We start from the raw sequence: 27982 nt of genomic DNA, 5'->3' as shown, positions 1-27982 counted from the left end.
ACAATATTTCACGACCACACTTTTACAGCTGTTCTCTGTCTAGTAATTAATAAATACATTTTTGAACCCTCCTTCCCTGCCTAAGACCTGTTTTAATCCTTCCACTCGGCAACGACGTTACACACACACACGCACGCGCGCACACACACACACACACACACACACACACACACACACACACACACACACACACACACACACACATATATATGTTAATTCAAAGCATAAGATTAATCTATTGGAAACCGCAAAACAGCAAGTACGTGAGAAAGAAACAAGCAATTGGGTAAAAACTGCTCAATACAGCAGAATGAACATGGAGCCGCGAAGTGGTGAGTTCTTAAAAGTAGAGACAGACTGTTCGTCCAAAACAACTTATTGATTATACAATATAGTGTATACTACAATAAAATATCGAGATCAAGTTGTTTAAATCAAATTGTTAAAATCATATCTACCTCTAATAATACTCACCGAATTTCAGTTAAATTTTTATTCAGCAAAGATGGGACGTTAAAAACCTAGAGGATAAAGAGAAAAAGTTATTGGTTATTGAAAAACAATAGGGAGATTTCGCAAATTTACGTTAGCTTTCGTACGCTCCCTGTACGTAAGATTTCAAGTTATTGCGCATGCGCCCGTGAAAAAATATCGAACTCATATAAGTGAAAATAAGAGATGCTGCAAAAAATCCGCAAGTTAAAAGGTTAAAGAAGTGGGATATTATTTTAATTTTGACCACAAAATCAAAACAAGCATTTACAATGGATGTATACAATTTCTTTAAAGCTGTGTGGCATACGATAAAGCAACTGCTCTACGTAATTTTGCTCTACGTAAACTGCGGGTGTGAGAGATTACAGATTTTGATGAATTCAGCAATAAAGAATGCAGCTCATTATTAATATTTAAAAAATATATATATTATTGAACTTCTATTGATTATCTAACTACTTTTAACTAAATTGCATAGTTAAAATAAATATTATTTGTAATTTTGAGACAGCGAGACTTTTATTTTATTTTAGTATAAAGCGTCAAACAATATAACACTTTCTGTATTTTTTCACTTAATTGCTGAAAAAGTAAGAAAAAATTATTGTAAATAGAAGAAATACGATCTGTTTTAAAGAGAACATTATTCAAATCTAAAGAAACTGTATTTTTATTTTTTTAAGCAGTTAATTCAATACTTAGTTTTGCTTTTATACATTAAAAATATCAATTAAACTATAAATTAAAATTAAAATTTTATCTCATTTTAATATCAATCTGGTTTCAACAAATATTTTTGTTATTAATTTTATAAACTATGTAATTTTCTGATATAAAATTAATAACAAAGCTGTTAAATCTCAAAAATAAATAATCTGATATAAAATAAATATTTTTTATTGATATTAAATAGTTTTTTATATTTAATGCAAGTGGTTTTTTGATTTAGTATATAGTATTTGTTAAATTAACAGTAAATGTTTATTAGACATTAAAAGGCTATTTTTTTTTCTAAACCTAATTTGGATTTTTAATGTATTATGATAAATTTTTTAGTATTCAAGGTACTCAATTGCAACTTAGTTTATACTCAGTAGCAAGTTAAGAAACAAGTTGGTTCAAAATCACAAGGCTACGGAGTTGAACATTAGTATTATAACCGTCGTTGAACAGCCGATCCAATTTTTGGGTTTACGACTGCTAATGTTCCACTCCGTAGCCATGTAACTTTGAACCTAATCCAGAAGACAAGGGAACTTCTGGATTAGTACCCCCAGAGGTCATGATTTGTTAAGGGAACTTGGAGGACTTCGTGACCCGATAGATTTAACGTGCACTAGTCACCATTTACTACACGTGGAATCTTCGGCTTGCGGGAATCGAACCCACGATCTCTTGGACATGCGCCCAGTGCCCTTCCAACCAGGCTATCCTAGCCTTTGAACATTAGTAGCCGTAAACCCAAAATTAGGTCGGCTATTCAACGACCGATATAAAATATAAAATTAAATAAAATGTAATTGCTAGTGATTTTGGGATAGTAAAATTTTACATATGGTTCGATTTAGGCAACATATGCATTAACATCAAACCAGTTTGTTCAAGTTTAGGGTTCTTCAAGTAAAATAAAACTGTTGTTCTAGAACAGTGGGTTTCCAACTAGCGGCCCGCGAACTAAAATATCTTCGTTACTGCGAAATTTAACATACCAACGGTTCAAAAATAATTATTTTTCAAGTTTTGCACCCAAGAAAATATTTAATCAAATAAAAAAATAATCGTGTATGTTGCTCTTTTTTATTTCGTTTTTTTTTTTTTTTTTTTTTTTGTATTTTGTGATTATAATTTAGCATGTGCGTATCTGACATTAATATTTAATGTTCCGTCAAACATAAAAGAATCCTATATAAAATTTTGAAAAAGTTGCGGCCCGTCATTTGACTGGTGTTCTAAAATTGTGGTCCCGGCCACCTGTAAGCTGGAAACCCCTGTTCTTTAAAGAAAACAATTTTAATTAATAATTTTTTTAAAAAAAACTATAAAAATGTAATTAATGAAATCATTTTTACCTGTTTTTTTCTGGGCCAAACTGTGGAATCTACTGAGGATTCAAAATTTTTTCTCCTAAAAATTTAAATATATATATATATATATATATATAATAAATAAATAAATACAAGAAAACACGAAGAAATTTAAGAAAAACAATAGAACTCTGTTTTGCGGATATAATCGTGTGGACTGAAGAAAAGATTAGATCTTTTTTTTTTCTTCCGGTTTTTTAAATAAAATTTCATCCTTTTTTTTTTTAACTGTTTGCTATTTTTTTACTTATTATTCCCCCCCCCCTTTTTTTTTATGTGTCTACAATTTTTCTTTGTTTTATTCTTCATTTTGAACTTATATATATATATATATATATATATATATATATATATATATATATATATATATATATATATATATATATATATATATATATATATATATATATATATATATATATATATATATATATATATATATATATATCACAATGTATTTAAATATTTGAAAAGTTTAGAAATTTGTCAGTTTTTGCATTTACTCAGTTTTTGCAAAAAAAAAAAGAAAGAAGAAAAAACTCACTCGCATGGCACTCTGCACAAAGTACGGCAATAATCAGTCGTGTTCTTTTCAACGTCTTCCGCACAAAAAGCTGCAATAACACCAATGAGTAGAGCTCTACTAGCACATTAAGAGGAAATACCCACAGTGAAATTTAAAAAAAAAATATATATATATATAAAAAATAAGTAAAGGAAAAAAATATATCGTTTTGATGCGTGAATCTTAATCGAAATTCCATCGTTAAAGTATACCGTTCGACTTTTTTATAAACTATCTAAAATTTAACACAGGATTCCGAGTATTTTACATAAACACAGACATTGTTTTAATGCCAACACTTTTTTGAAACAACGTATAGAACTTTTGCAATTTAATTTTTTTTAGAGGTGAAATTTGAAGGCAAAGAAAGATACTACGACATTGCGTGCCAAACATTTTTTTTTTTTTAAGCCGTACAAACTTTAGAAAAAATAATTAAATTAAAAGATGTTTAATGTTTTGGATTCTTATTAAAAAATTTATTATATTTGTTTTAAAAAAAATACAGATAATCTATTTACCAAAATTCAAGTGCTTGTGTGAATTTAAGCGGCATGATATACTCAAAACAATTACCAAGTTTTGAAGTCGAGATATCTTAAACGGAAAATTTGTATCGAAAAAAAAACTGATTTAAAGTAAACTGATTTAAATAAAACTGATTAAAACTTTTAATAAATAACTTTAAATAAAATACTTAAGTTTGTAGAGGATTTGAAAATAGACATTTTTTTAGTATTTTTGCTGTATCACAAGAAGTTTTTGTTTGAGTTGGTGCCAAATAATAAAACAACATATCCCACCATTTTTTTTATTTAAAAAAAAATTTAAATTTTATATCATCTATGAAATTATGAGCAGTGTTTCATAAAGTGTTTTATAGCACTTAAACAAACTAAGTTTACCTTAATTGCTATATCACTACGGCCGTAAGTATTGTTAGGAACAACGCATAAATGGAAGTAGGGAAATTTATTTACGGCTCGGCTATTTTTAGTTTGTAAGCTTGCTTTTTTTTGGTTGAAAAATAAGAAAGGAACAGGAATATCTGGTCTAAGAAAGATAACATTCGATAGAAACAGTGTTTAAATTTAATCTTTCAATAGATTAGTTATAGATAATTTTTAAATTCTCATTTGCTATATTTTTTTTTAAATGGTGACTTTTAATGTGCACAAGGAATTTTTAAAATAAAAGGATGATCATCGTTAAGAGACCAATAAGTCAAGATAGAACCGAAAAACAAAAATTGAAAATACAAGGTGATATTTTGGTGTTTTATTGATAACACTCACCTTTCTTGCCTTCACAGGGAGAGTCTTCATAGACGAGCGTCAAATTGGAAGAGACGCATCTGCAGGCTTTTAACTGAAGCATCCTGGAGCATTCTTGGGTGCACATCTTAAATATTTACAATATAAATTAGTCAAATATCAAAAGTATTCGCCAATTTTCGAAAGTTTTCGCCAAATGCAAATCTTAACAGTTTTTTTGCAATAAATTTTTTTTCCATAAAAAACTATTTTACGGTAGATTGTTTCAGGCTTATATTATTTGGACCCAATTCTAATCGGTTACGCCACAACATTTCAAGTCATGGGTTGCAAAGCATCATTATGCCTGCCCTCTTCTCTTACAATGGTCTGAATTGTCTTTTTCCACTGATATACTTTTCATCAAATCTCACAACAACAAAACAAAAAATTCTACTTCAGTATACTAAATTCACCTCCTTGACAGTATGTATGAATAAGTTAATCATAAAAGGGACATAAAAATAATTTAAATTAACACTATGCAAAAACATTGAAAATGCACGCAGGTGAAAATAAAAAACTCGGTCTTGATAACAAGCAACATGAAAAAAGTTCTAAAATTATCGTCTGCTTTTCTCTTATTTTTTTTTATCATGCTGTGTTGTTTTTCTATATTTATATTTTAAGACTCTGCCAAATCATTGTATGGGAATATAGTGTTGAAAGTTATTCTAATCGAAAAGTGTGCGGACACGAAAAATCTGGAACAACACGCATTTTTCCAATTAATAGAAAGATTTCCCGTAGCAGTTCACAAGAGGCTTAGTAAAACTAAATCTTTCATTTCACGAAGTCATTTTGAAAGATTTCACACATTCTTTCTTTGAATTTTAATAAATTTTTTGGTAGCTAAGGATCTGTTTACGCTGTTTGGCGAAAAGAAAACCACCATTCAGTCGTAGTAAAACATTAGTAGTAGAGTGCGTTGGAGAGGAAATGCATTTAGCAAGAAGCAATCGACGACAAATACAGAAAGCTTCTCTCGTAACAGCAAATTGAAATGCCTAGATAGCGAACAGTACGCCGAAAACTGTTTAATTGAGTGTTAGAGTAGTCTAGATTTCGCTAATTAGAAATTTGCAAACAAGAAGTCATATAAAAGCATAGTCTTTATTTGCCATTGACCACAGATAAATATTTGAAAGTTTATTATCTCAAATTCACTAAAATGTGGCTTAGAATCTTAATACAGTCAGCTCTTCAAATGTTTTTAATGTTTGAAGAGCTCGCAAAACATAACCCCATATGTAATCAAAAGAAATAACTTCTACGTATTCACAACAAACATACAAATAAATTTTAATAATTAAAAGGCGTTCGCTCGTCCTAAAGGTTTCCGGAAACAGCCAAAATGCATTTTTACATTTTTCTCACATTTCACCGCTTTTTTTCTTCATTTTGTTAAACTTCAGAAACAGTGAAAAAGGTCCCCTTATAATTTTAACAGAGTTTTTTAATATGTCAATCTGAAGAAAGAAAAAAACAACATAATATTTTTTATATGGTTTTAACTGCTGTCTTTAATATTACCTTTGGCGTGAGAACACCTTTGTTTCTTCTGGCCCAAGGCATAGTGCTATATTTTGTACAGTTTGTTTGATATGGCAATGGAAGTAACTCTGTAGTTGTCTGTAAAAAAAAAAAAGGAAGGTTCAAAATTAAAATAATAACTTATATTTGGAGAAGATTAATAGAAAGCAGTGTCTGTTAACATATGGTTTGTTGACTGAATGTAAACAATAACAAGCTTCCTAAAACCGTAAGAAATTTTGAAAACTTTTGGTGTATCCCTCCGCTTACGAGGCGATGAGTAAACAGGCTTAACATTCTAGGAAGTTTTATTGTTGTGATTTATGTTTTTTAACCCTAATTTAACCGTTCATAAGAGTTTTCTGTAATTTATAAAGTCTAACAGGCCGTGAGGCTGAAACAAACTTAACGAAATTAATACCACAGCCATAATAAAGTGCAAGGTTAGTCATGTTTTGAGTTTTATCCCTTATTTGGCTATATTCATGTAAAATAGCACTGTTTGTTACTTTTTGTATAGAATCATAGCAAGTTTGGGGAGTTTTCCGAATTCATTTGTTATCTGTTTCGTTGAAAGTTGGATTGAAAGAACGCGTTATATTTATAAACACTACAAGTATAATAATATTGGATGGTGTGTTTTTTCAATCTTAGGCGTAAAAATCAGTCGGAAGTAGTAACCCGGAAGACTAACGACGAATCTTAAGCCCATCTGCGCTTAGCTTTAACACTGCACGATCAACCATCTATATTTAATAATAATAATCTTTACATCTACAGACATAAACATGAAACTTGCTTCTTGCTTGTGATTTTAAAAGAAATAATTTGACTTTTAAAGGTGCTTCATTAAAATGCTTCATTTTAAAGGTGCAAGAAAGGAAAAGTAATTTCTCATACATATTATTCTAGTAGCAATATGACTTTATTTACATCACACTATAGCTGCACTAAGGACTATTGGCGACGGTCTCAGAACATACCATCACAATTTCGGTCCTCTGCAGAGGGGTTGGTTCTTCCGCTTTGGTAGTCCGTTGATCTACGCAAGTCAAGCATTTTACTGTAGAACAGTTAGTTTAACAAGAACCTATAAGTGCTCATTCATCCGCTCACTGCCCGCTGCTACAGATGATTGATCTACTAGTCTTATGATCAATCAACTGTGGGATACATAATTCTAAAACGAACTATTGTTAACTGGAATCCATCCAATGGTTTAAATTCAGTATCTACTTTTTAGCACTTTTTTTAGATACATATTTTTTAATATTTATTTTTTTAGTAATTTTTGATATACATGTATGTACTCATAAAGAAATTTTAATGTTTGCTGACTTCCACAACTAATAAAAACTTAAAAGGGAATACATAGAGGAATAAAGTTTAATATGTTAACAAAAAAAAAGAAGCTTATGTTAATTAAAAAAAGATTGTATAATTGAAAAATTGTCGTGTGTTAAGAAAAAAAAGTTACATTTCTGCAAGTTATACGAATACAAATTTTATCTAATTTGAATAGAATTAAAACAACTCTTTCCAAAAGCTAGTTTGTTTTCTTTTAATTAACACTGCCCAGATTAACCAACACCGAGCTACGAAACTATCTATCAAATCTTCTTAACTTATTAGAGTTGCATAAACTGTATTCAGGCAGTTTCGATGGATAACGTAGAATAAAATTGCTGCTCAGTCACTGGCTTTCATGATCAGTCTATAATTTAAAATATATATTATTTTAAACGTCCGTTTTGCAATAAACAAAGGGAACAATTTAGTTACTGAATGGATGTTAAAAAAAGGAAAGGTGTTTATACTTTTCTCATGCCGACACTATAAAAATGACCAGCTCTGGCTTTCACAGCTTCAGATCCAAAATCCGGATAAAACCTCGGATCGTGGACGTATATCAAAACAGAGGGAGTCTTATGATCATCTAGATATTCTTCAGTTTGAATATTTAAATCCAGTATTAGTTCTGAAAAAAAAAATCACAGAATTATGTCAATTTCAAAGACGTCAATATAAATGGTTTGCCTACAATTTTTTCAATAAAAACTGTAAAAAGACAGCACATTATCAATTACGAGCACCAACCGTTCTTGTTGAGGCAAATGATACACTTCGATAAAATCATTGAAGGAAAGCTATGCTTTGGAGCTTTGAATTCATAATTAAATGAATTAAATCTGAAAGTAAAATGTTCGACACCGGCCCATAATCTAAATCCAAAGATGAAAGAACTATAATTGGAAATAATATAACACTATTTAAACTAACATCAAAGAAATAACAGTTGATGATGTTGTTCATTTTCTGCCCTCAATGTGTTGGAAAGTTTTTGTTGACAACTATTAAAATTGAAAGACTGTTGTCAACATTTCAGGACGTCTGGTCAGTTTGCTTCGTGTGGAGGATAAAATTTATGTGCAAAATCACCCATCTTACTTGTCAATAAACCAGTCCTTATGGATGAATTATTTCCTGTCAGCCAAGAGAAATATTTCTGAATAAGGTTAGAAAACGGATAGTTTTAATAATTATAAATTTTCAACACACAATAATTTAAATAGGATATTCAACTACTTTTAAATTGACTGATTGAACATGAGAGGAGTGGGATTACTGCAGGAATGTTTTAATTTTCACTTTTCTATTTTGTTATTGAAGCTCTTTGATGTTTTCGGTTCATTGGAAATATAGCAGCCACTCAATGCTTCAGCATTTATTGGAAAGCAATAAGCATCGCATTTTTGTGTTAATTATACTGCATGATTAAGTTGCAAAACTTTTGTGTTTATGTTTCTATCACTGTCAAGTTTCCTAATGGGATGCGTACAAGTGATATAGAGTGGGTATCTCGATCCTGATTGGCTGTTGAAACGTGGCATTTGTTCTTTCCACTCTATTTCCAGTAAGCCAAACCCGTCAAATACCAATTCTCTTAACTGACACAGCCTATATGCTTTTCTTTCACAATATATTTACACAAATACTTAACACAAAGACAGGCACAAAACCATGCAGAACATAAACATACTTATCATGCATCGAAGTTGCCAGGCACTAAAAACAAAAATATATTACGGTATTATTGTAACCGTAATATATTTTTGTTTTGAGTACTTGGCAACTTCGATGCATAATAAGTATGTTTATTTTCTGCATGGCTTTGTGCCTGTATTTGTGTAAATATATTGTGAAAGAATTGAAATCTTTGTGAAAGAAAAGCATTAATGGTGTCACAATAATTACGGTGACAATTGGCTCGCCATCTGTGGCATTTTGAGGATTAGTAAGATTTTACAAATCAAAATCGTAGAAAATTTGCTTTCGCATAGAGTTGATGGTCAGTGGGGTCCCGAGAAGATGGGCCGTCTTGAGGAAAAACCTTTTATGTCCAGCTTGAAATTCATTTTTCTCTGAATCAGCTTTGATGGACATAAACCGTTCTTTTCCCTCGATCCCTCTTTATTGTTTTAAATAAAAGAGAGAAAGAAACTTACCAGTTGGTTTATTCCACATGTCAGATTCATAAGCATAAAGAACTTTATGATCTGGTGTATTCCATTTCGCATTGTAAGTAAAACAATTTCCATGCTCAGCATTGTGGTACAGTCTAAAGTGCCTGAAAAATTATTTTATATATATATATATATACACCAGATCAACGTCCACCAAACACCAGACCAGATAAGGAAGAAAACCAATAAGAGAGTTTATTCCTAGTCTGCGTTTGTACGTTAAGCTCTACAAGTATTACCCATTTGAATATATTTTTTTTAACGATTTTAATGTTTAAATACTACTTTTCTTATTGTTTATATTAACTTCTTTACCAATTATGGATTTTGCAGCTAAAATTTTCCAATTATTATTATTATCACAGTGTTTTTTTTCATAGATGGCAGCACTGAAAACGAATTTTCTTTATACATTTTTCACCAATTATTTATACGATATAATTATGTTGTATAAATAATTACTCTTAAATATAATGACAATATCTATCTACAAATTATAAAATAATATAATGAATGTGTTGTTAAGCTAAAAGCACATTCATTATATTTTGTTTTCTTAACATTTTTTGTTAACTGTTGTACTGTATTTGTAATTGTATTTTATCTAACTTAAATTTGCTCGAACATGTAATTGCATTTATAATCAAAAGATTATCATGTGTTACTATTTTGAGAACGTTGCTATTACGACATTTAATTTTCTTTTAAACAAACCTGCCAATTTCAATGCTTGTATTTCGCTGATAAGAGCTTAAACATGAAGAACAGAGTAAAAAAATTTTTAGTGAGAGCTAGGCGTAATATGTAAACATTTTAGAGGAGGATTTTTCTTTAAAAAAAAGCAAATTGATAAAGTCAAAGTTCTGGTATCGATGAATTAGCAATAGAAAAGGCTATATTATACATGCATTTACAAAACATATTTTCGCAAAATTCAGAGGAAAATTCGAAAAAATAGAAAAAAAATATTGTTATTATCTTTTACTAGGTTCTCAAACAAGTTATTACACTGTCATATTTCATCGCATTTTGTTTACATATAATGTTCTTGTATTTACTGTAATTTAATATATTAACCAGTTACTTAAAGTTTTATGTATATAATTATAATGAAAACTGTTAATATGTTTAGCCAATTTCTCAAACATCCTTGTTCCTAATCTACATCTTAATGAAATTTATATCCTTTCAATCAGCTTCAACGTCTGAAATCACTTAGTGCACAAAATATTAATGGTGAATGAAAAAGCAAGTGCCTTTACCTACCGCTCAGTTGAGTGAAGGAATTTTAATGTTTTGCTTTTAACACGATTATTTTTTTAAATCTAGAAATTTTGAAAGACATATTCATAACTTTATTTTCTAAGTTAAAGCTGAACTTCAAAATTCTACTTTAAAACTAATGAGGGCTCTGTCATCCTACTACTGGCAATAACCTCAAAAACGCCTCTCTAGAAAGTAGGCGTAACTGTAAAAAGAGAAGCCGCCTGGAAGTTTTAAATATTATTTAAATTATATTGCATTTCATTAAAAAAAATTTCACAGCTAAAATATTCGCATTTGACTCACTTTTCCCGCTCATGTATTTCAAATTTTATCAAAGTTAAATGAAATTTATATAGCGTGACCTTTCATAGAGGATGTCGTTCCCCTTTGCTGCGCTGACAAAAGAAATGTTTTTGTCAGTGATGGTCGAAACTTCTAAATAAAAAAGTGCTTTGCTGTGCTGATTGAAAGAAAAGTTTTTGTTAGTGATGGTCGAAACTTCTAAATAAAAAATTATTACTCTCGCTAAAATTCACAAAAATCGAACATTCTTCTAAGAACATTCTTTTCGAATTTTAGTTGGCGAAATTTCTGTAAAAAAAAATAAAAACAAGAATTTCGGTTTGCGTATTGTTTTACATAGAATTATCATTACTCCCCATCTATTCATATAAAAGAATGATCTTAGGATGGAAAGTAGGCGTTACTTTTCATAGTATCTAAAAGCTTCAGTGAAAAAAGTGAAGGTAGGCGTTACCTTCCAACATGAGTATGAGGGGACTATGATTCGCGAACTCGAATTGTCTCTTCTTTTGTAACAAAATGGCTAGTTTTCTTTTCTTTCTTTATATAAACAAAACTGGGTGCCTAGGCCGCGCAGCGGCCCAAATGGCTAGTTTTGCGGCCAACCAGGGTTGAAAGTAAGACGGAAATAGGGAAAAAACTGGTAGTAAAATCAATTCATTTCTAGCTGTTTTTGTGAGGAGAAAAAAAAAAAGCTTTAAATATTCTTAATTATAAACTATTTCATCAATATTTACTTTTACTCGAGTAAAAAACAGTCAAATGTATATGTTATAATGCTTTTTTAAGATAATGTTTCTTTAATAAATAATAAATTTTATAATGTTTTAAAAAAACTATTAATAAAGAAAATTGAGCAAACAAATTTTAATTTTAAATTTAGTTTCTGCAGTATTGAGAACAGTGGTTTCACGCTTCATTCACGCTTGAAGTAAATTAAATTATAGAAAATTTTTATTTTTTTGTTGTTGTTTTTTTTAAACAAATTTTCAATCCAAATTGTATAAAATTTAAAGTTTGCACATTGCAGATAAATTCTAAGGAAAAAAGACTTGTTAATTTGGTTGTCTAAAGCAGTGGTTACCAACTGCCCGCCCACGAAGTCTTTTTTTTTGTGGCCCATGAACTAAAATATATTAATTGTCATTTTTTTGTTGACAATTTCGTAAAAAATCTAAATGTGTTTAATAATTTTCTTTCACTCAAAAAAAAAAAAAAAAAAAAAAAAACTAATTTCTTTGTTTTTGTGAAATTTAACATACTAACGGTGCAAATTTTTCTCAAGTAAAAATCTACTTTGTATTTTAATTTGTAATTCGATACTTTTGTTTTGTACAACTTGTTAAAAATCTGACAGTAATATTTAATGTTCCTTCAAACATAAAAGAGTCCTATATAAAATTTTTATAAAGTTGCGGCCCGTCATTTGACTGGTGTTTTTAATTGCGGCCCCCGGCCTCATGTAAGTCGGAAATCCCTGCTCTAAAGCTAAGGACAGATGGCGCTGGCTCTATTGGTTAAACTTCGTCATATGACTTCAGGTTACTACTTTCGATTGATTTTTACGCCTAAGCTTGAAAGAGCCCGCCATCTGATAGTATTATACTTTCATGTTATGTGCTTATATTATAATTATACGGTTATATGCTTACATTATAACGCGTTCTTTCAATTTAAATTTCAACGAAACAAGCAGCAAATGAATTTGGAAAACTTCGCAATCGTGCTACGATTCTATCCAGAAAACAACAAACAGCAATACTGTACGCTTATATAGCCAAATAAGGGATAACATTCAAAACATGGCAAACCTTACACTTTATTAATGCAGTGATGTTAATTTTCTAACGGTCTGAAATTCACGACTTGTTAGAATTTATAAATTACAGAATTTATAAATTACTTTTATGAATGGAGAAAATTACGCGTTAATTTAAACACAAATCATAGCAAAACTCTTTAGAATATTAAGCCTGTTCACACATCGCCTCGTAAGCATAACATAAGCGGAGGAATACACCGGAAGTTTTCCAAATTTTTTCCGGTTTTAAGAAGCTTGTTATTGTTTACATTCAGTCAACCATCCATGTTCAAAATTTATCATATCAATTATAAAAATGTAGTTATGAATCCACGACTTTTACAAGAAATCAATTAAAAATTTTTATATTCATTTGAATGAACATCAGATATACCCAATTGTGTATTATTGAAGTTTTAAATTCTAACGGCTCATTTCGAGAGGAACCACAGATAGAAATTTATAATAATATCGGGTCTACCTGAAAGTTCTGTGCGCGAAAGTACCAGTGCCGGATTAAGCGCACGCAGGGCCCTAGGCCATTCAAATTTATGGGGCCCTTTGATTAAATTTTTTTCTCGCATATTTTTTATTTATTCAAATATTAAAGTATTTATACATCTTTTCATTTAAGAAAGCACATTTAAAATAAAAATACATAATAATAAATTAAATTTTACTTTATTTTGTTAAATTAGAACTAAAAAATGATCATAACATTTTGAAAAAATTTGAAATTTATTAACACTTTACAGAATCAACGCTACTATAAAATTGTTATTCAAAAATCTTAAAAAAACATTGATAAATCTTATAATACATAACTTATAATAATACTTATAAATAATAACTAAAATAAGTAAAAAATAAATATGATTAACAATATGTGAAGAAAATTATCGTATTTTATTAATATATATTTGAAATTGATTTTTTATTTTTTATTTTTAAAAATCATTGTTTTTTCTAATTTTTTAAAATTTATTTTCAAAAAATCCATTTTAAGGCGGCCCCTAATAATTGGGGGCCCCAAACCATGGCCTAGTCTGGCCTAATGGGCTATCTAGCACTGGAAAGTACACGCGTGATGTAAAAGCTGCCTTTATAATAACAATAAAAAATTATAGCATTTACTCTTAAATGCATAAATACAGATAGACACAACCACATATGGAGCAAAAGAACATGCGCATATTTTACCGTAAATGAGCGAAATCGAGAGAATATCGACATTCACCGGTGAATGTCAAGAATCGCTTTGATGAATGTCTGAAATATTTATTATAGCCGATTTGATATTAATTTATTCACTGATATCATTAGAATTTATTCGAGATTTTAATATTTGCTGAGGATAGATATGGAGAAACATCAGTGTTTGGAGTACCGGTTAAATGCATACTAGTCAGTGGCACTTGACCTTCAAAAGCATTGAAGGTAGTGCATACCGGGTAGTGGAACTGAACTTTAAAAAAACATTGATGTAGGACATTCCGGGTAAATGTATACCGGGCAGTGGCACTTAACTATATTTCGGACATTTACCGAAGCGACTATGTGATTGTCAACATTCACCAGTGGAAGTCAACGACCGCCCAATTTCGGTCATTCACAGTAACACTTACATATTCAAACTTATAAACAAAATTTTCGGTAATACGTTTTGGTAGACCTAATAAATACATTCAAGGGTAAATGCCCTAACACTTTTTTTTTAATAATTAAAGTACCTTTTGCAACACTGTAAATTTAAAAAAAAAAAAGATTTTGAAATTTATAGAGTACACTTTTTATTACTCATGATTGTTTCTAAAATCAAAATGATCTTAATGTTCTATTTTTTTTCTTATAATAATATTCAGTATAAGAAGGTTAAATACTTTTCATTTTTACTTAAAGAATCATGTATATTTTTTAAGATGTTATTTGACGCTGATTATATTGATCCTTTTTTGGTAATAGTTATTGTTATTTACAATAAGAAGCAGTTTATTATTAGTGGTAAATTTTTTTTGTAACCTCTAAATAATGTATGTTTTTTTTCTGTTTTGGGAAAGTTTAAAATCAACAATAAAAACTATATTTCCCGTATAAGAGTTTTCAGACATTTATGAAGTTTCTCATTTAAAAAAAAAATAATAATAAAGATTAAAGTTATAACGTACCTTTGTCCCATTCGAAATTGTTATTATTATATGTATTTTTTTGTTTACAGCCGGTGTTTTTTTTATCACACGTTTGTTTGAAATTTTTTAAAACATCCTTCGTTGCTTAAGTTTTTGAAAACGTGATACATAGTTAAAATTGATACGAATCAAAGAATGACTATATATTTTTATTACTTTCAGTTTTTTTCATTTTATGCTCTATTATTAATTAATTATTTTCCTTTATATTGTTTTGAAGCAAAATAATCAGAATGATGAAGCTTTCTCTTTGTATAACATAATTTGAATTTTCTTTTATATCTAGAATAATAAAAGAAAGCTCATAACAGTAGATCCGTGGAATTGAGAAGTGCCCAAGCATTTTCGATGTAGAGTACGGCAACTTTTTCTAGACAGCCGCAGCGCATGCGCTCTAACCTGTTGTCAGCGCTAAAAATTCTTCATTCCTACTTTGAGTCCTTACATGTTATTTCATTTGCACAAGATAAGACACTTGTATTAGTTTCAAATTCTGTTTTGCTGTTTACAATTGCTGTTATAACAATTATATAACACTGACATAACAATTGCTGTTGTGACAATTTGCTGTTACAACAATTCGCTGTTTTTAATAATAAAAAATTTTTTTAATCATTTATTTTTCTGGTGAAATATATTTTCTTAGCCAAATTTATTAAGTCTTTAATTCACATTTGTAACAAAACAAACAACAAAACAAACAAGAAGAGAAAAAGGGATATTTAAACTTTTTTTTTTATTAATTGGTGGGTGATATTGTTTTACTCATTTTAATCCATTTTCAATGCGTACAATTTCGTAAACTCAAACAATATCAATAAAAGGAAGGAAAATATGAAATACAATAATAATCAGTATTGTAGTTGGGTAGAAAAACATATATGCGTCGTCATCGTTTTTAAAAATATGTCAGTTTTCTAATTTCCTAGAAATAATAATAATAATAATATGAATTCTGTTATATGTTTTTTTTTTTCTGTTTGAATAAAATTCGAAAAAAGAATTGCTTTACGATTGTAATACATATTCATATCTGCCACTTTCTCGAGATTAATGTGGTTTTCCGGCTATTGTATTTCCACAAAGTTATGTCTTTTGAAAATGGTGTTCTACAAATTATTAATGGGTAAAAAATACTTAAAAAATTTTAAATTAAAAAAATATTTTATTTTATAAGTATTGTAGAATTATATTTTATATATATTTTGGAGGTATGATGCCCTCGTTAATAATATTTAATGTTATCAATAATAATTTCTAAAATCCAACAGATGGCGCTCTGCGTAGTAATGTAAAAGGATTAATTGTATCCCGTTTCTTCTATGGCACTGTACCATGAACACCATTCCTAGTTTTTGTTATTAAATATATTTATTTAATTAAATATATCTTATTAAATACATTTATTTAATTAATATATGATATTAAATATATTTATTTAATTAAATATATGTTACTAAAGATATTTATTTAATTAAATATATTTAATAACAAAAAATAGAAATAATGTTCTTGCTACAGTGCCATAGAGGAAACTAAATACTACAATTAATCCTTTTACATTCCTATGCAGAGCGCCATCTGTTGGATTTTAAAAATTAATATCATTAACATTGAGAAAGATTATTAACAGCACCCATTTATCTTTAGGAGGAGCATCCCTTCATAACTTTTTATTATGAAGGGGCACTCCCTCATAATAAATCTTTTTTATTAGCAGATTCGGCTAGGTAAAGGCTGGTAGTAAAACCATTACAGCTGGTTTTTATGAGGTGTAAATAAATGATTTTAAATTATCCACCATTTTTTCTTGTGTAAAATGCCGTATGTTTTTAGATGTTAAAAAATTTTTTGGTAATCATAAATATTTCCTCAAATGAAGGCTAGAATGAAATGATTTTCGTACCAGTCTTTTGCTGTTACACGCAATCACTTACACAACACTAACTCAATACATTCAAATATATCTACGGTTGATTAGCTTATTTGTAAATAATTATTTTGTGTTTGTCTAACTTGTAAATATAATCTATTTATCTTTCAAATTTTGTACATATTCTCTTGCAAATAATTCTATCTGTATCTTTATGTTTTATTATTATTATTTTTATTCCTTAATTACTATGGCAAAGTGCCATCTTTTCTTAATTCCCTATTTTGTTAATTGTATTTCAGTATTTTATTTTATTTTATAGCCGTCGTTGAGCAACCGACCCGATTTTGGGCTTACGACTACTAATGTTCAACTTCGTAGCCTTGTAATTTTGAACCAATCCAGAAGACAAGGAAACTCCCGGATCAGTACCCCAGCGGTATGATTTGTTATATGGGAACATGGAGGATTTTGTGACTCGATAGATTTACCGTGCATCAGTGACCATTTACATCACGGGGAGTCTTCGGTCGGTGGGGATCGAACCCACGACCTTCTTGACTTGGGCCCAGTGCCATACCAACCAGGCTATTTTTATAGATGATCATGATGAATGGGAAAAGGGCCATATTCAGTCTCAGGATGCCCAGCTATAAATACCAGACTAGGCCAGATCGATTCGTTAGATATCTTCACATAAGGACCATTTTTGGTCTCAGATACCCAGCTATAAATACCAAACCAGGCCAGATCGATTCGTTAGATATCTTCACGTAAGGACCATTTTTGGCCTCAGATACCCAGCTATAAATACCAGACCAGGCCAGATCGATTCGTTAGAGGTCTTCACTTAAGGATCATTTCTAGCCTCAGGATACCCAGCTATGAATACCAGACCAGACCAGGCCAGATCGATTCGTTATGTATCTTCACTTAAGGACCATTTTTGGCCTCAGGATACCCAGCTATAAATACCAGACCAGGCCAGATCGATTCGTTAGAGGTCTTCACTTAAGGATCATTTCTAGCCTCAGGATACCCAGCTATGAATACCAGACCAGATCAGGCCAGATCGATTCGTTATGTATCTTCACTTAAGGACCATTTTTGGCCTCAGAATACCCAGCTATAAATACCAGACCAGCCAGATCTATTCGTTAGAGGTCTTCACTTAAGGATCATTTCTAGTCTCAGGATACCCAGCTATGAATACCAGACCAGGCCAGATCGATTCGTTATGTATCTTCACTTAAGGACCATTTTTGGCCTCAGGATACCCAGCTATAAATACCAGACCAGGCCAGATCGATTCGTTAGAGGTCTTCACTTAAGGATCATTTCTAGCCTCAGGATACCCAGCTACAAATACCAGACTAGGCCAGATCGATTCGTTAGATATCTTCACGTAAGGACCATTTTTGGCCTCAGATACCCAGCTATAAATACCAGACCAGGCCAGATCGATTCGTTAGAGGTCTTCACTTAAAGATCATTTCTAGCCTCAGGATACCCAGCTATGAATACCAGACCAGGCCAGATCGATTCGTTAGATATCTTCACGTAAGGATTATTTTTAGCCTCAGGATACCCAGCTATAAATACCAGACCAGACCAGGCCAGATCGATTCGTTATGTATCTTCACTTAAGAACCATTTTTGGCCTCAGGATACCCAGCTATAAATACCAGACCAGGCCAGATCGATTCGTTAGAGGTCTTCACTTAAGGATCATTTCTAGCCTCAGGATACCCAGCTATGAATACCAGACCAGATCAGGCCAGATCGATTCGTTATGTATCTTCACTTAAGGACCATTTTTGGCCTCAGAATACCCAGCTATAAATACCAGACCAGCCAGATCTATTCGTTAGAGGTCTTCACTTAAGGATCATTTCTAGTCTCAGGATACCCAGCTATGAATACCAGACCAGGCCAGATCGATTCGTTATGTATCTTCACTTAAGGACCATTTTTGGCCTCAGGATACCCAGCTATAAATACCAGACCAGGCCAGATCGATTCGTTAGAGGTCTTCACTTAAGGATCATTTCTAGCCTCAGGATACCCAGCTACAAATACCAGACTAGGCCAGATCGATTCGTTAGATATCTTCACGTAAGGACCATTTTTGGCCTCAGATACCCAGCTATAAATACCAGACCAGGCCAGATCGATTCGTTAGAGGTCTTCACTTAAAGATCATTTCTAGCCTCAGGATACCCAGCTATGAATACCAGACCAGGCCAGATCGATTCGTTAGATATCTTCACGTAAGGATTATTTTTAGCCTCAGGATACCCAGCTATAAATACCAGACCAGACCAGGCCAGATCGATTCGTTATGTATCTTCACTTAAGAACCATTTTTGGCCTCAGGATACCCAGCTATAAATACCAGACCAGGCCAGATCGATTCGTTAGAGGTCTTCACTTAAGGATTATTTTTAGCCTCAGGATACCCAGCTATAAATACCAGACTAGGCCAGATCGATTCGTTAGATATCTTCACGTAAGGACCATTTTTGGCCTCAGATACCCAGCTATAAATACCAGACCAGGCCAGATCGATTCGTTAGAGGTCTTCACTTAAAGATCATTTCTAGCCTCAGGATACCCAGCTATGAATACCAGACCAGGCCAGATCGATTCGTTAGATATCTTCACGTAAGGATTATTTTTAGCCTCAGGATACCCAGCTATAAATACCAGACCAGACCAGGCCAGATCGATTCGTTATGTATCTTCACTTAAGAACCATTTTTGGCCTCAGGATACCCAGCTATAAATACCAGACCAGGCCAGATCGATTCGTTAGAGGTCTTCACTTAAGGATTATTTTTAGCCTCAGGATACCCAGCTATAAATACCAGACCAGGCCAGATCGATTCGTTATGTATCTTAACTTAAGGACCATTTTTGGCCTCAGGATACCCAGCTATAAATACCAGACCAGCCAGATCGATTCGTTAGAGGTCTTCACTTAAGGATCATTTCTAGCCTCAGGATACCCAGCTATGAATACCAGACCAGATCAGGCCAGATCGATTCGTTATGTATCTTCACTTAAGGACCATTTTTGGCCTCAGAATACCCAGCTATAAATACCAGACCAGCCAGATCTATTCGTTAGAGGTCTTCACTTAAGGATCATTTCTAGCCTCAGGATACCCAGCTATGAATACCAGACCAGGCCAGATCGATTCGTTATGTATCTTCACTTAAGGACCATTTTTGGCCTCAGGATACCCAGCTATAAATACCAGACCAGGCCAGATCGATTCGTTAGAGGTCTTCACTTAAGGATCATTTCTAGCCTCAGGATACCCAGCTATAAATACCAGACTAGGCCAGATCGATTCGTTAGATATCTTCACGTAAGGACCATTTTTGGCCTCAGATACCCAGCTATAAATACCAGACCAGGCCAGATCGATTCGTTAGAGGTCTTCACTTAAAGATCATTTCTAGCCTCAGGATACCCAGCTATGAATACCAGACCAGGCCAGATCGATTCGTTAGATATCTTCACGTAAGGATTATTTTTAGCCTCAGTATACCCAGCTATAAATACCAGACCAGACCAGGCCAGATCGATTCGTTATGTATCTTCACTTAAGAACCATTTTTGGCCTCAGGATACCCAGCTATAAATACCAGACCAGGCCAGATCGATTCGTTAGAGGTCTTCACTTAAGGATTATTTTTAGCCTCAGGATACCCAGCTATAAATACCAGACTAGGCCAGATCGATTCGTTAGATATCTTCACGTAAGGACCATTTTTGGCCTCAGATACCCAGCTATAAATACCAGACCAGGCCAGATCGATTCGTTAGAGGTCTTCACTTAAAGATCATTTCTAGCCTCAGGATACCCAGCTATGAATACCAGACCAGGCCAGATCGATTCGTTAGATATCTTCACGTAAGGATTATTTTTAGCCTCAGGATACCCAGCTATAAATACCAGACCAGACCAGGCCAGATCGATTCGTTATGTATCTTCACTTAAGAACCATTTTTGGCCTCAGGATACCCAGCTATAAATACCAGACCAGGCCAGATCGATTCGTTAGAGGTCCTCACTTAAGGATTATTTTTAGCCTCAGGATACCCAGCTATAAATACCAGACCAGACCAGACCAGGCCAGATCGATTCGTTATGTATCTTAACTTAAGGACCATTTTTGGCCTCAGGATACCCAGCTATAAATACCAGACCAGCCAGATCGATTCGTTAGAGGTCTTCACTTAAGGATCATTTCTAGCCTCAGGATACCCAGCTATGAATACCAGACCAGATCAGGCCAGATCGATTCGTTATGTATCTTCACTTAAGGACCATTTTTGGCCTCAGAATACCCAGCTATAAATACCAGACCAGCCAGATCTATTCGTTAGAGGTCTTCACTTAAGGATCATTTCTAGCCTCAGGATACCCAGCTATGAATACCAGACCAGGCCAGATCGATTCGTTAGAGGTCTTCACTTAAGGATCATTTCTAGCCTCAGGATACCCAGCTATGAATACCAGACCAGACCAGGCCAGATCGATTCGTTATATATCTTCACTTAAGGACCATTTTTGGCCTCAGATGCCCAGCTATAAATACCAGACCAGGTCAGATCGATTCTTTCGATGTTTTCACTTACTTGTAGCATTGTTCCTCGTCCATTTCCATTCGCCCATTCAATTTGCATTTTATGATCATGGTGTCTTTGGTGTAACCCAGTCGAACACGATCACTTTTGTTCATCCGCCAATAATCATCGTACTGAAAAAAATAATGCTTCATTTCTTTTTTTCAAAAAAAAATAAATAAAAGGATTTAATTTCAGTATGAAACTTACGTACGTCTTGAATGGGCTCATGGCAGTAATATTCCTTGCAGTACACAGATCTTCGCAACCTACAATCAAATAGACCTTGATAGTTAGAAGTTTCACAAAACAATTATAGTGAAGTCTTTTATACTAATTATTTTCATTCATCTTCCCAGGTAGTCACCCTCCCAAGTTCTGGCCGCTCCCGATGATTCTTGACTAATAATAAGATCAGACACCAATTTAAATAATTTTATCTTAAAATGGAACGTAGAATTACGTTATAATAATAATAATTATAATAAAAACAGTTCTCTTAAGCTATTAATTTAGAAAACAGGGGTAGACTATATTTGAGGGTGCCCCTTGATTCTCGCCAAGTTGTGATCGCGGTTGATCGCCTAGCTGGGCGATGTTGAAACCCAATCGTGATTCTGATTGGTTTAGATTTTAGCGTTATTTTTAAATGTTCAACGGTTGTAATTTCAGAGGTCCGTTAGTTCTACGTAGGATACCGGCTGGTAAGGTTACTTTTGAATCTGGTCTATAAGATCGAAGGTATGTGGGCAGTCATAAAAAGGGATTTAAGAAAAAAATGTAACCTCTAGTCCGGTATTAGAGACACCATTTTCGATTCCTATTTTGTCAAATTTATGTGGCGATGGAGGTACACAAATTCTATTCATGATAAATTTAGACAGTATCTAACTGTTATTAGATATTTCTGTGCACCTAAATCTGAGAATATTCAAGCTTAATGAAGAAGTGAGTTTTTTTTTTCCTTTTCTTTCTGCGCCTACACCATTAATTTTTGCTTCGATTCAAAATCCTTATTATTGGGTTTATTAATTTTGCTTATATTGGGTTCATTGCAAGCTTTATCCGATGTTTAGTTGAAATTTTCGATTGTTTCATTGAAATATTATTATGTTTTGGCCGCCATTCCTGTTACCACGGTGTTCTGCGCAAACAGGAATAGCGCCAAACATAAGTCGCCAATTTCGCCAAGGGGCACCCTCAGGTATTATATTTTTCCCAATAATTATAGTAAAAACAATTCTCTTAAACTATTAATTTAGAAAACAAACAAAAACGAGAGAGAGAGAGAGTAAAATAAGTTACAAATATAGAGGAATACATTAATGAAAAGAAGAAAAATTATTAAAATAAAATATTTTTAAAATATTTAAAGAACTTTTTTTTTTATGAAAAGTGAATATAAAAAAAGACGGAAAACAAAACAATGAAAAGATTTTGTTATCAGCTCACACGATTACATCCGGAACACGGAGTGCTTTCCAACATTGTATTAATATAGCCAAAGCAAAATATATCAATACAATAGTGGGAGGAGCACCCATAAAATTGAAGCGAAAATAGAACATATTAAATGAAAATTATACGAAATAAAACATATTAAGCAAAATAAAAAATAGAATGTAAGAAAAATACAGAAAAAAATATAAAATGTAATCTATAAAGTGAGTAGCGAATTCAAACGAATTGACACATTCCGGAATCTTTCAAGAGTGATTTAAAATATTTTCAAGTTAGCTAGATTACAAAATATGAAATTAGAAGCGTGAATAGAGGGATCTTTCATGGCGCTCTCTTACTACAGTACTGAAGGATATGGATGCAATGGAAAATGGATGTGTGCAAGGCAAAAATATTATACTGCATAATTTAAAGTTTATAATTAATAAGGTTGATATTTAAAGTATTTATATTTATTAGTTAGCAAAAAAATTTCGTGTAAATTTATTAATAATAATAACATACAATTAACTCAATTGTTTTATATAGAACTTAATTTCATTAGTCTGGTGTCCATTGTTCTTTTTGTATATCAAATTTTGAAAGAGTTTATCTATTTGTTTTTTGGATAAATAAACATTAATACACATTATTTTCTTTCTATTCACTTGATTAAAAATGGTATCTAAATAAATGTTTTTAGAAGCATTAGAGTTCCAAGTAATTAGTTTACTTACATTAAAATTAAAATCATTTCTTTCATCGTATAAATCAACGAAGCAGATATTTTTTTTCTTTTATAATACCCAAATCCAAAAAATTGAAATTAATATTATCATCATGACAATATCTTGAAAGTTATTATTGACATTACTATTACTTGCTTTATAATTTAAACAATTGAGAATACATCGTATATTTCCATTGGTTGTTTGAATAGGTTATAATATTTTCGGGTACAAATTATCTCTAGTAAATTAATATAAATAAACTTTTATTGTATAAATCAACAAAGTAGATATTTCCTTCTTTTTTTTTTCTTCTTCTCTCAAAATCCAAAAAATTAAAATTAATATTATCATGAGTACAAAGCAAGATTAATTTCTCAGAGTGCAGAGGAAATTCATGAAAACCATCCACGGTTAGCCTGATGGCAAGGGGACTCCAGCCCATGATCCGTCTACCACTGAGGATATTTCACGTCAGCACTGTGGTCGGTGCAAGCCGGATGCGGAATTCGTATCAACCAGCCATTGCTGGGATTTGAACCCGGTTCACCTTATTGGAAGGCGAACGCTCTATCCCCTGAGCCACTACTGCCCAACACATGTATAACATTCACCGAGAACTATTCTTAGAGTGAAATCCTACCTGTTATTATTGCAGAGAGTAATTCCGGGGAATTCCAGAAGTCCCTTGTTTTCAACTCTTACGTCGACTGTTGTGGGATAAGCAGCATAGAGAGAGAAATATGTTGTGGCATGATAAAAGAATCCCAAGATGCAAGACACAAATAAGATGATCCACAAGAGGCGACGAGACCAAGTCCTAGACTCGGCAATTTGACTGATGCCGCTGAGGGATGACTTGCTGAAAACTTCTTGACCAAATGACCACACATTTTTATGACAAGATGATGACCGCCGTGATTTTGGCGTATCAAGACTGTCATTATTTTTTATTACCATTTTTTTAAAAAGAGAACTGTACGCTAACCAGGCATCTTCAGTACGATAACAGTATCAAAAATAGCAAGATTACTGTTATTATTGACTAGTTAGTTTTAGTTTACTTATTAGTTTTTAGATGACTTTAGTTTCTTTTTTAAATATATTCCAAAACGAAAAATTTAAAAGAGGGAGATTCGATTAGAACATGCACCATTTTAAAAACTTATTATATCGTCAAAACACTCATTTTTTCGCTGCATAAGACAAACATTTGAAACATTTTCGAAATTCTTCTTCTTTTTTTTTTAATTTTTAAAATGACTCTGTTATGATTTTAAATAAAAAGACGTGAACATTTTGTCCAGTTGAAAAAATATATATCTGAAGTCTGGTTTGGTTACGGCTCTCAAACAATTTTAGTTTAATTTTTGAATAACTATGTCACCATAAGAGCAATCATGACACTCATCAGGACAAAGTTGATCTGAACGTCATTTATAGGAGCGGTGAACAAATGGCAAAATCGATGGGAAACTGTTTGTCCACTTCAAATGACCTGCGGACAGCTAAAACAAATAGATATAAATATTTCCATCGAGAAGGATGTTATATGTAAAATCGATGTTTCTAGTTCAGTGACGTTAATAGACTTACGCAACTGTTTTAGACTTAGACGGCAAAGAAAAGATAATGATTGCGGAGACATGAATTAAATCACTTACCATTTGAAATGAAATTAATTTTAATAAAAATAACTGACTACCTTACAATAGCTATATTCAAAGTTTAGATTTATTTTTGAGGCATCCTCTAACCTCGAGTTGGGGGAACCTGATTAGTTGAAAATTTTATATAGATCAGTGGTTTAGAAGTGGTATCTTCGGGTTTCGTGGAAGAAGGTCCACAAGTTGATTTTTTTTAAAACCTCCAATTGTATTTGTATATCCGGGTCATGGTGGCTCAGAGGATAGAGCGTTCGCCTTCCAATGAAGTGAACCGGGTTCGAATCCCAGCGATGGTTAGTGGATACGAATTCCTCACCCGGCTAACACCGACCACAGTTCTGACGTAAAATATCCTCGAATGTAAACGGATTATGGGTTAGAGTCTCCATACCGTCAGGCTATTCATGGGAGGTTTTCATGGTTTCCCTCTCCACGTAACGCAAATGCAGGTTAGTTCCATCAAAAAGTCCTCCACGAAGGCAAATTTCTCCCGATACAGGAGTTTCTTTGTCTTCTGGATAGGGTCTAAAATTACAAGGCTACGGAGTTGAACATTAGTAATCGTATACCCCAAAAGTTAGGTCGGCTGTTCAACGACGGTTATAAAAAAAGGTGACCGGAAAATAAGGTTACCGCTACCGTTATTAACGTAACTCAAAAGCGTTATATATCTCAGAGGTTTATTTGATAAAGATTCATCGCTTTTATTAAAAGTCTTGAATTTGAAATAAGTATCAAAATCATAATAGGGGAGCCAATATTGGGATACGTCTATATTTCCTAACATCGGTCCTAGAGCCGCGATGGCTCAGGGGATAGAGCGTTCGCCTTCCAATGAGGAGAACCGGGTTCGAATCCCAGTCGATACGAATCCCGCATCCGGCTTCCAACGACCACATTGCTGACGTGAAATATCCTCAGTATTTGACGGATCATGGGTTAGAGTCCCCTTGCCGTCAGGCTAACCGTGGGAGGTTCTCGTGGTCTTCTTCTCTATGCAATGCAAAGGCGGGTTAGCTCCATCAAAAAGTCCCCCACGAAGGCAAATTTCTCCCAAAACTCGATCCAGGAGTTCCCTTGTCTTCTGAATTGGGTTCAGAATTACAAGGCTACGGAATTGAGCATTGGTAGTCGTAAATTCAAAAATTGGGTCGGCTGCTTAGAAAATGAAATAAAATATTTATATCCAACCCCGGTGGCAGAAACCCTCCAGCATATCACAGCGTCTGCACATTATTTCTCATCTGAAATTTCAAAATAAATAAATTAAATGAATAAATAAAAATAGAGATCAAGCGTTCGATAATTTCTCCCAACATGTATTAAATTATGAATTGAAAGGAACCAAAATAAATTGCATATTAAAGGTATAATTATAATATAATGACAAATCGGGTCGATTTCTATAAAAAGGTTCTATAAACAAAGTTTGGTGAAAAAAAAGAAAAATATTACAGTGCGCTTTTTAAAATTAAAGTGACATGAAATTTTAACATTGCGACTAATTGTCCCATAATTTGGCCTGGATCTGCAGTAGAAGTGACTCATTTTCAGAGCATCGTAAGTCAATATTTGCGAACAATACCGGTAAAAAGAAAACTTTTTTTTATATTCATTGCATATTAGTTTAAAAAATTAAAAAACTCACCGACTTAATGCATAACAAAATTAAAAGTGAAAAAAAAAGAATTCTAAAAAAAATTACCAAACAGCAGCGGTCGCCATAGAAACCCATGCGCTCTGTTTACTATTACAGTTGAACACGGTTGAAAAGTGTGATGACGTCCAAATAAGGTGCCCACGCCATCAAACTCAAAACAACACCCATTATGCCAATGGGTAATATACAAAATATGTTTAAGAAATGATTTTTTTTAAACGAGATATCATGATGGTTAGAACGAAGGATTAAGATGCATATAATTTATACAACATCTTATAACTTTAACAGTTCACTTCAAAAGTTAAAAATTATATTTGACAACTCCTCTTTGCTTAAGGCACTTTTGAACTGATGTTCCTTACAAATGAAATTCTTCTGAAAAATCAAGTATTGATCCATGGAGGAAAGAAACTCATCCTTGCAGTGTCAGCACAAACGAGATAAGAAAAAAAAAGGGATTCTCTTTCCTTTTAGGGTTATGGTGTCTTCCGTAAGGTTTCTCATTTTACAGAAAAGAAATATAATTCCCTCTAATGGTTTCGAATGTGACTGGCATGTTATTACTTACAATGGGTTGTGATTGTCAACGATTTAAATCAAATGATTAAAATAATCGCTTCAGTTTTTTTTTTTTTTTTTTTTTTTTTACATTGACAATGCAAATCCTTAAAATAAAGGCATGATGATTAACATAATGTCATCATGTTTTTATAAAAAAGCAGTTTAACAACAAAAATAAAATCAAAGAGTATGCATACATTTACAGCACAATAAATGAAAAGAACAGAGAAAAAAGAGAAAAAGAAAATTATTTAAAAAGAAATACTACATAAAAATTCGAAAGAAAAAAAAAAATAAACTTTTCATCAGCTCACACGATTATATCCGCAGAAAAAAGTATA

The 27982-nt window shown here is 32.2% G+C and overlaps 1 protein-coding gene across 1 annotated transcript in view; it reads right to left on the bottom strand.

Annotated features, from left to right (window-relative positions):
- The window catches only part of LOC122270673 (bile acid-sensitive ion channel-like), a 29240-nt gene extending 4530 nt beyond the window's left edge, over window positions 1-24710 (bottom strand). Inside the window, exons 1-10 of the mRNA XM_087156665.1 lie at window positions 24394-24710; window positions 21797-21851; window positions 21595-21716; window positions 9497-9618; window positions 7808-7968; window positions 5991-6089; window positions 4440-4545; window positions 3124-3193; window positions 2565-2619; window positions 475-521 (exon numbers count right to left, since the gene is read on the bottom strand). Of these exons, the coding sequence (XP_087012791.1) occupies window positions 475-521; window positions 2565-2619; window positions 3124-3193; window positions 4440-4545; window positions 5991-6089; window positions 7808-7968; window positions 9497-9618; window positions 21595-21716; window positions 21797-21851; window positions 24394-24710 (1154 nt within the window). The remainder of the gene's footprint in view (window positions 1-474; window positions 522-2564; window positions 2620-3123; window positions 3194-4439; window positions 4546-5990; window positions 6090-7807; window positions 7969-9496; window positions 9619-21594; window positions 21717-21796; window positions 21852-24393) is intronic.
- Between the last annotated feature and the right edge of the window lie 3272 nt (window positions 24711-27982).

The sequence above is a fragment of the Parasteatoda tepidariorum genome, chromosome 2 (assembly GCF_982258835.1).
Source record: "Parasteatoda tepidariorum strain Cologne lab strain chromosome 2, Ptep-v5.0, whole genome shotgun sequence".
In the NCBI taxonomy this organism is placed as follows: domain Eukaryota; kingdom Metazoa; phylum Arthropoda; class Arachnida; order Araneae; family Theridiidae; genus Parasteatoda; species Parasteatoda tepidariorum.
Note: the sequence above shows the minus strand (reverse complement) of the source record. Positions and strands in the feature narration are given on the sequence as shown.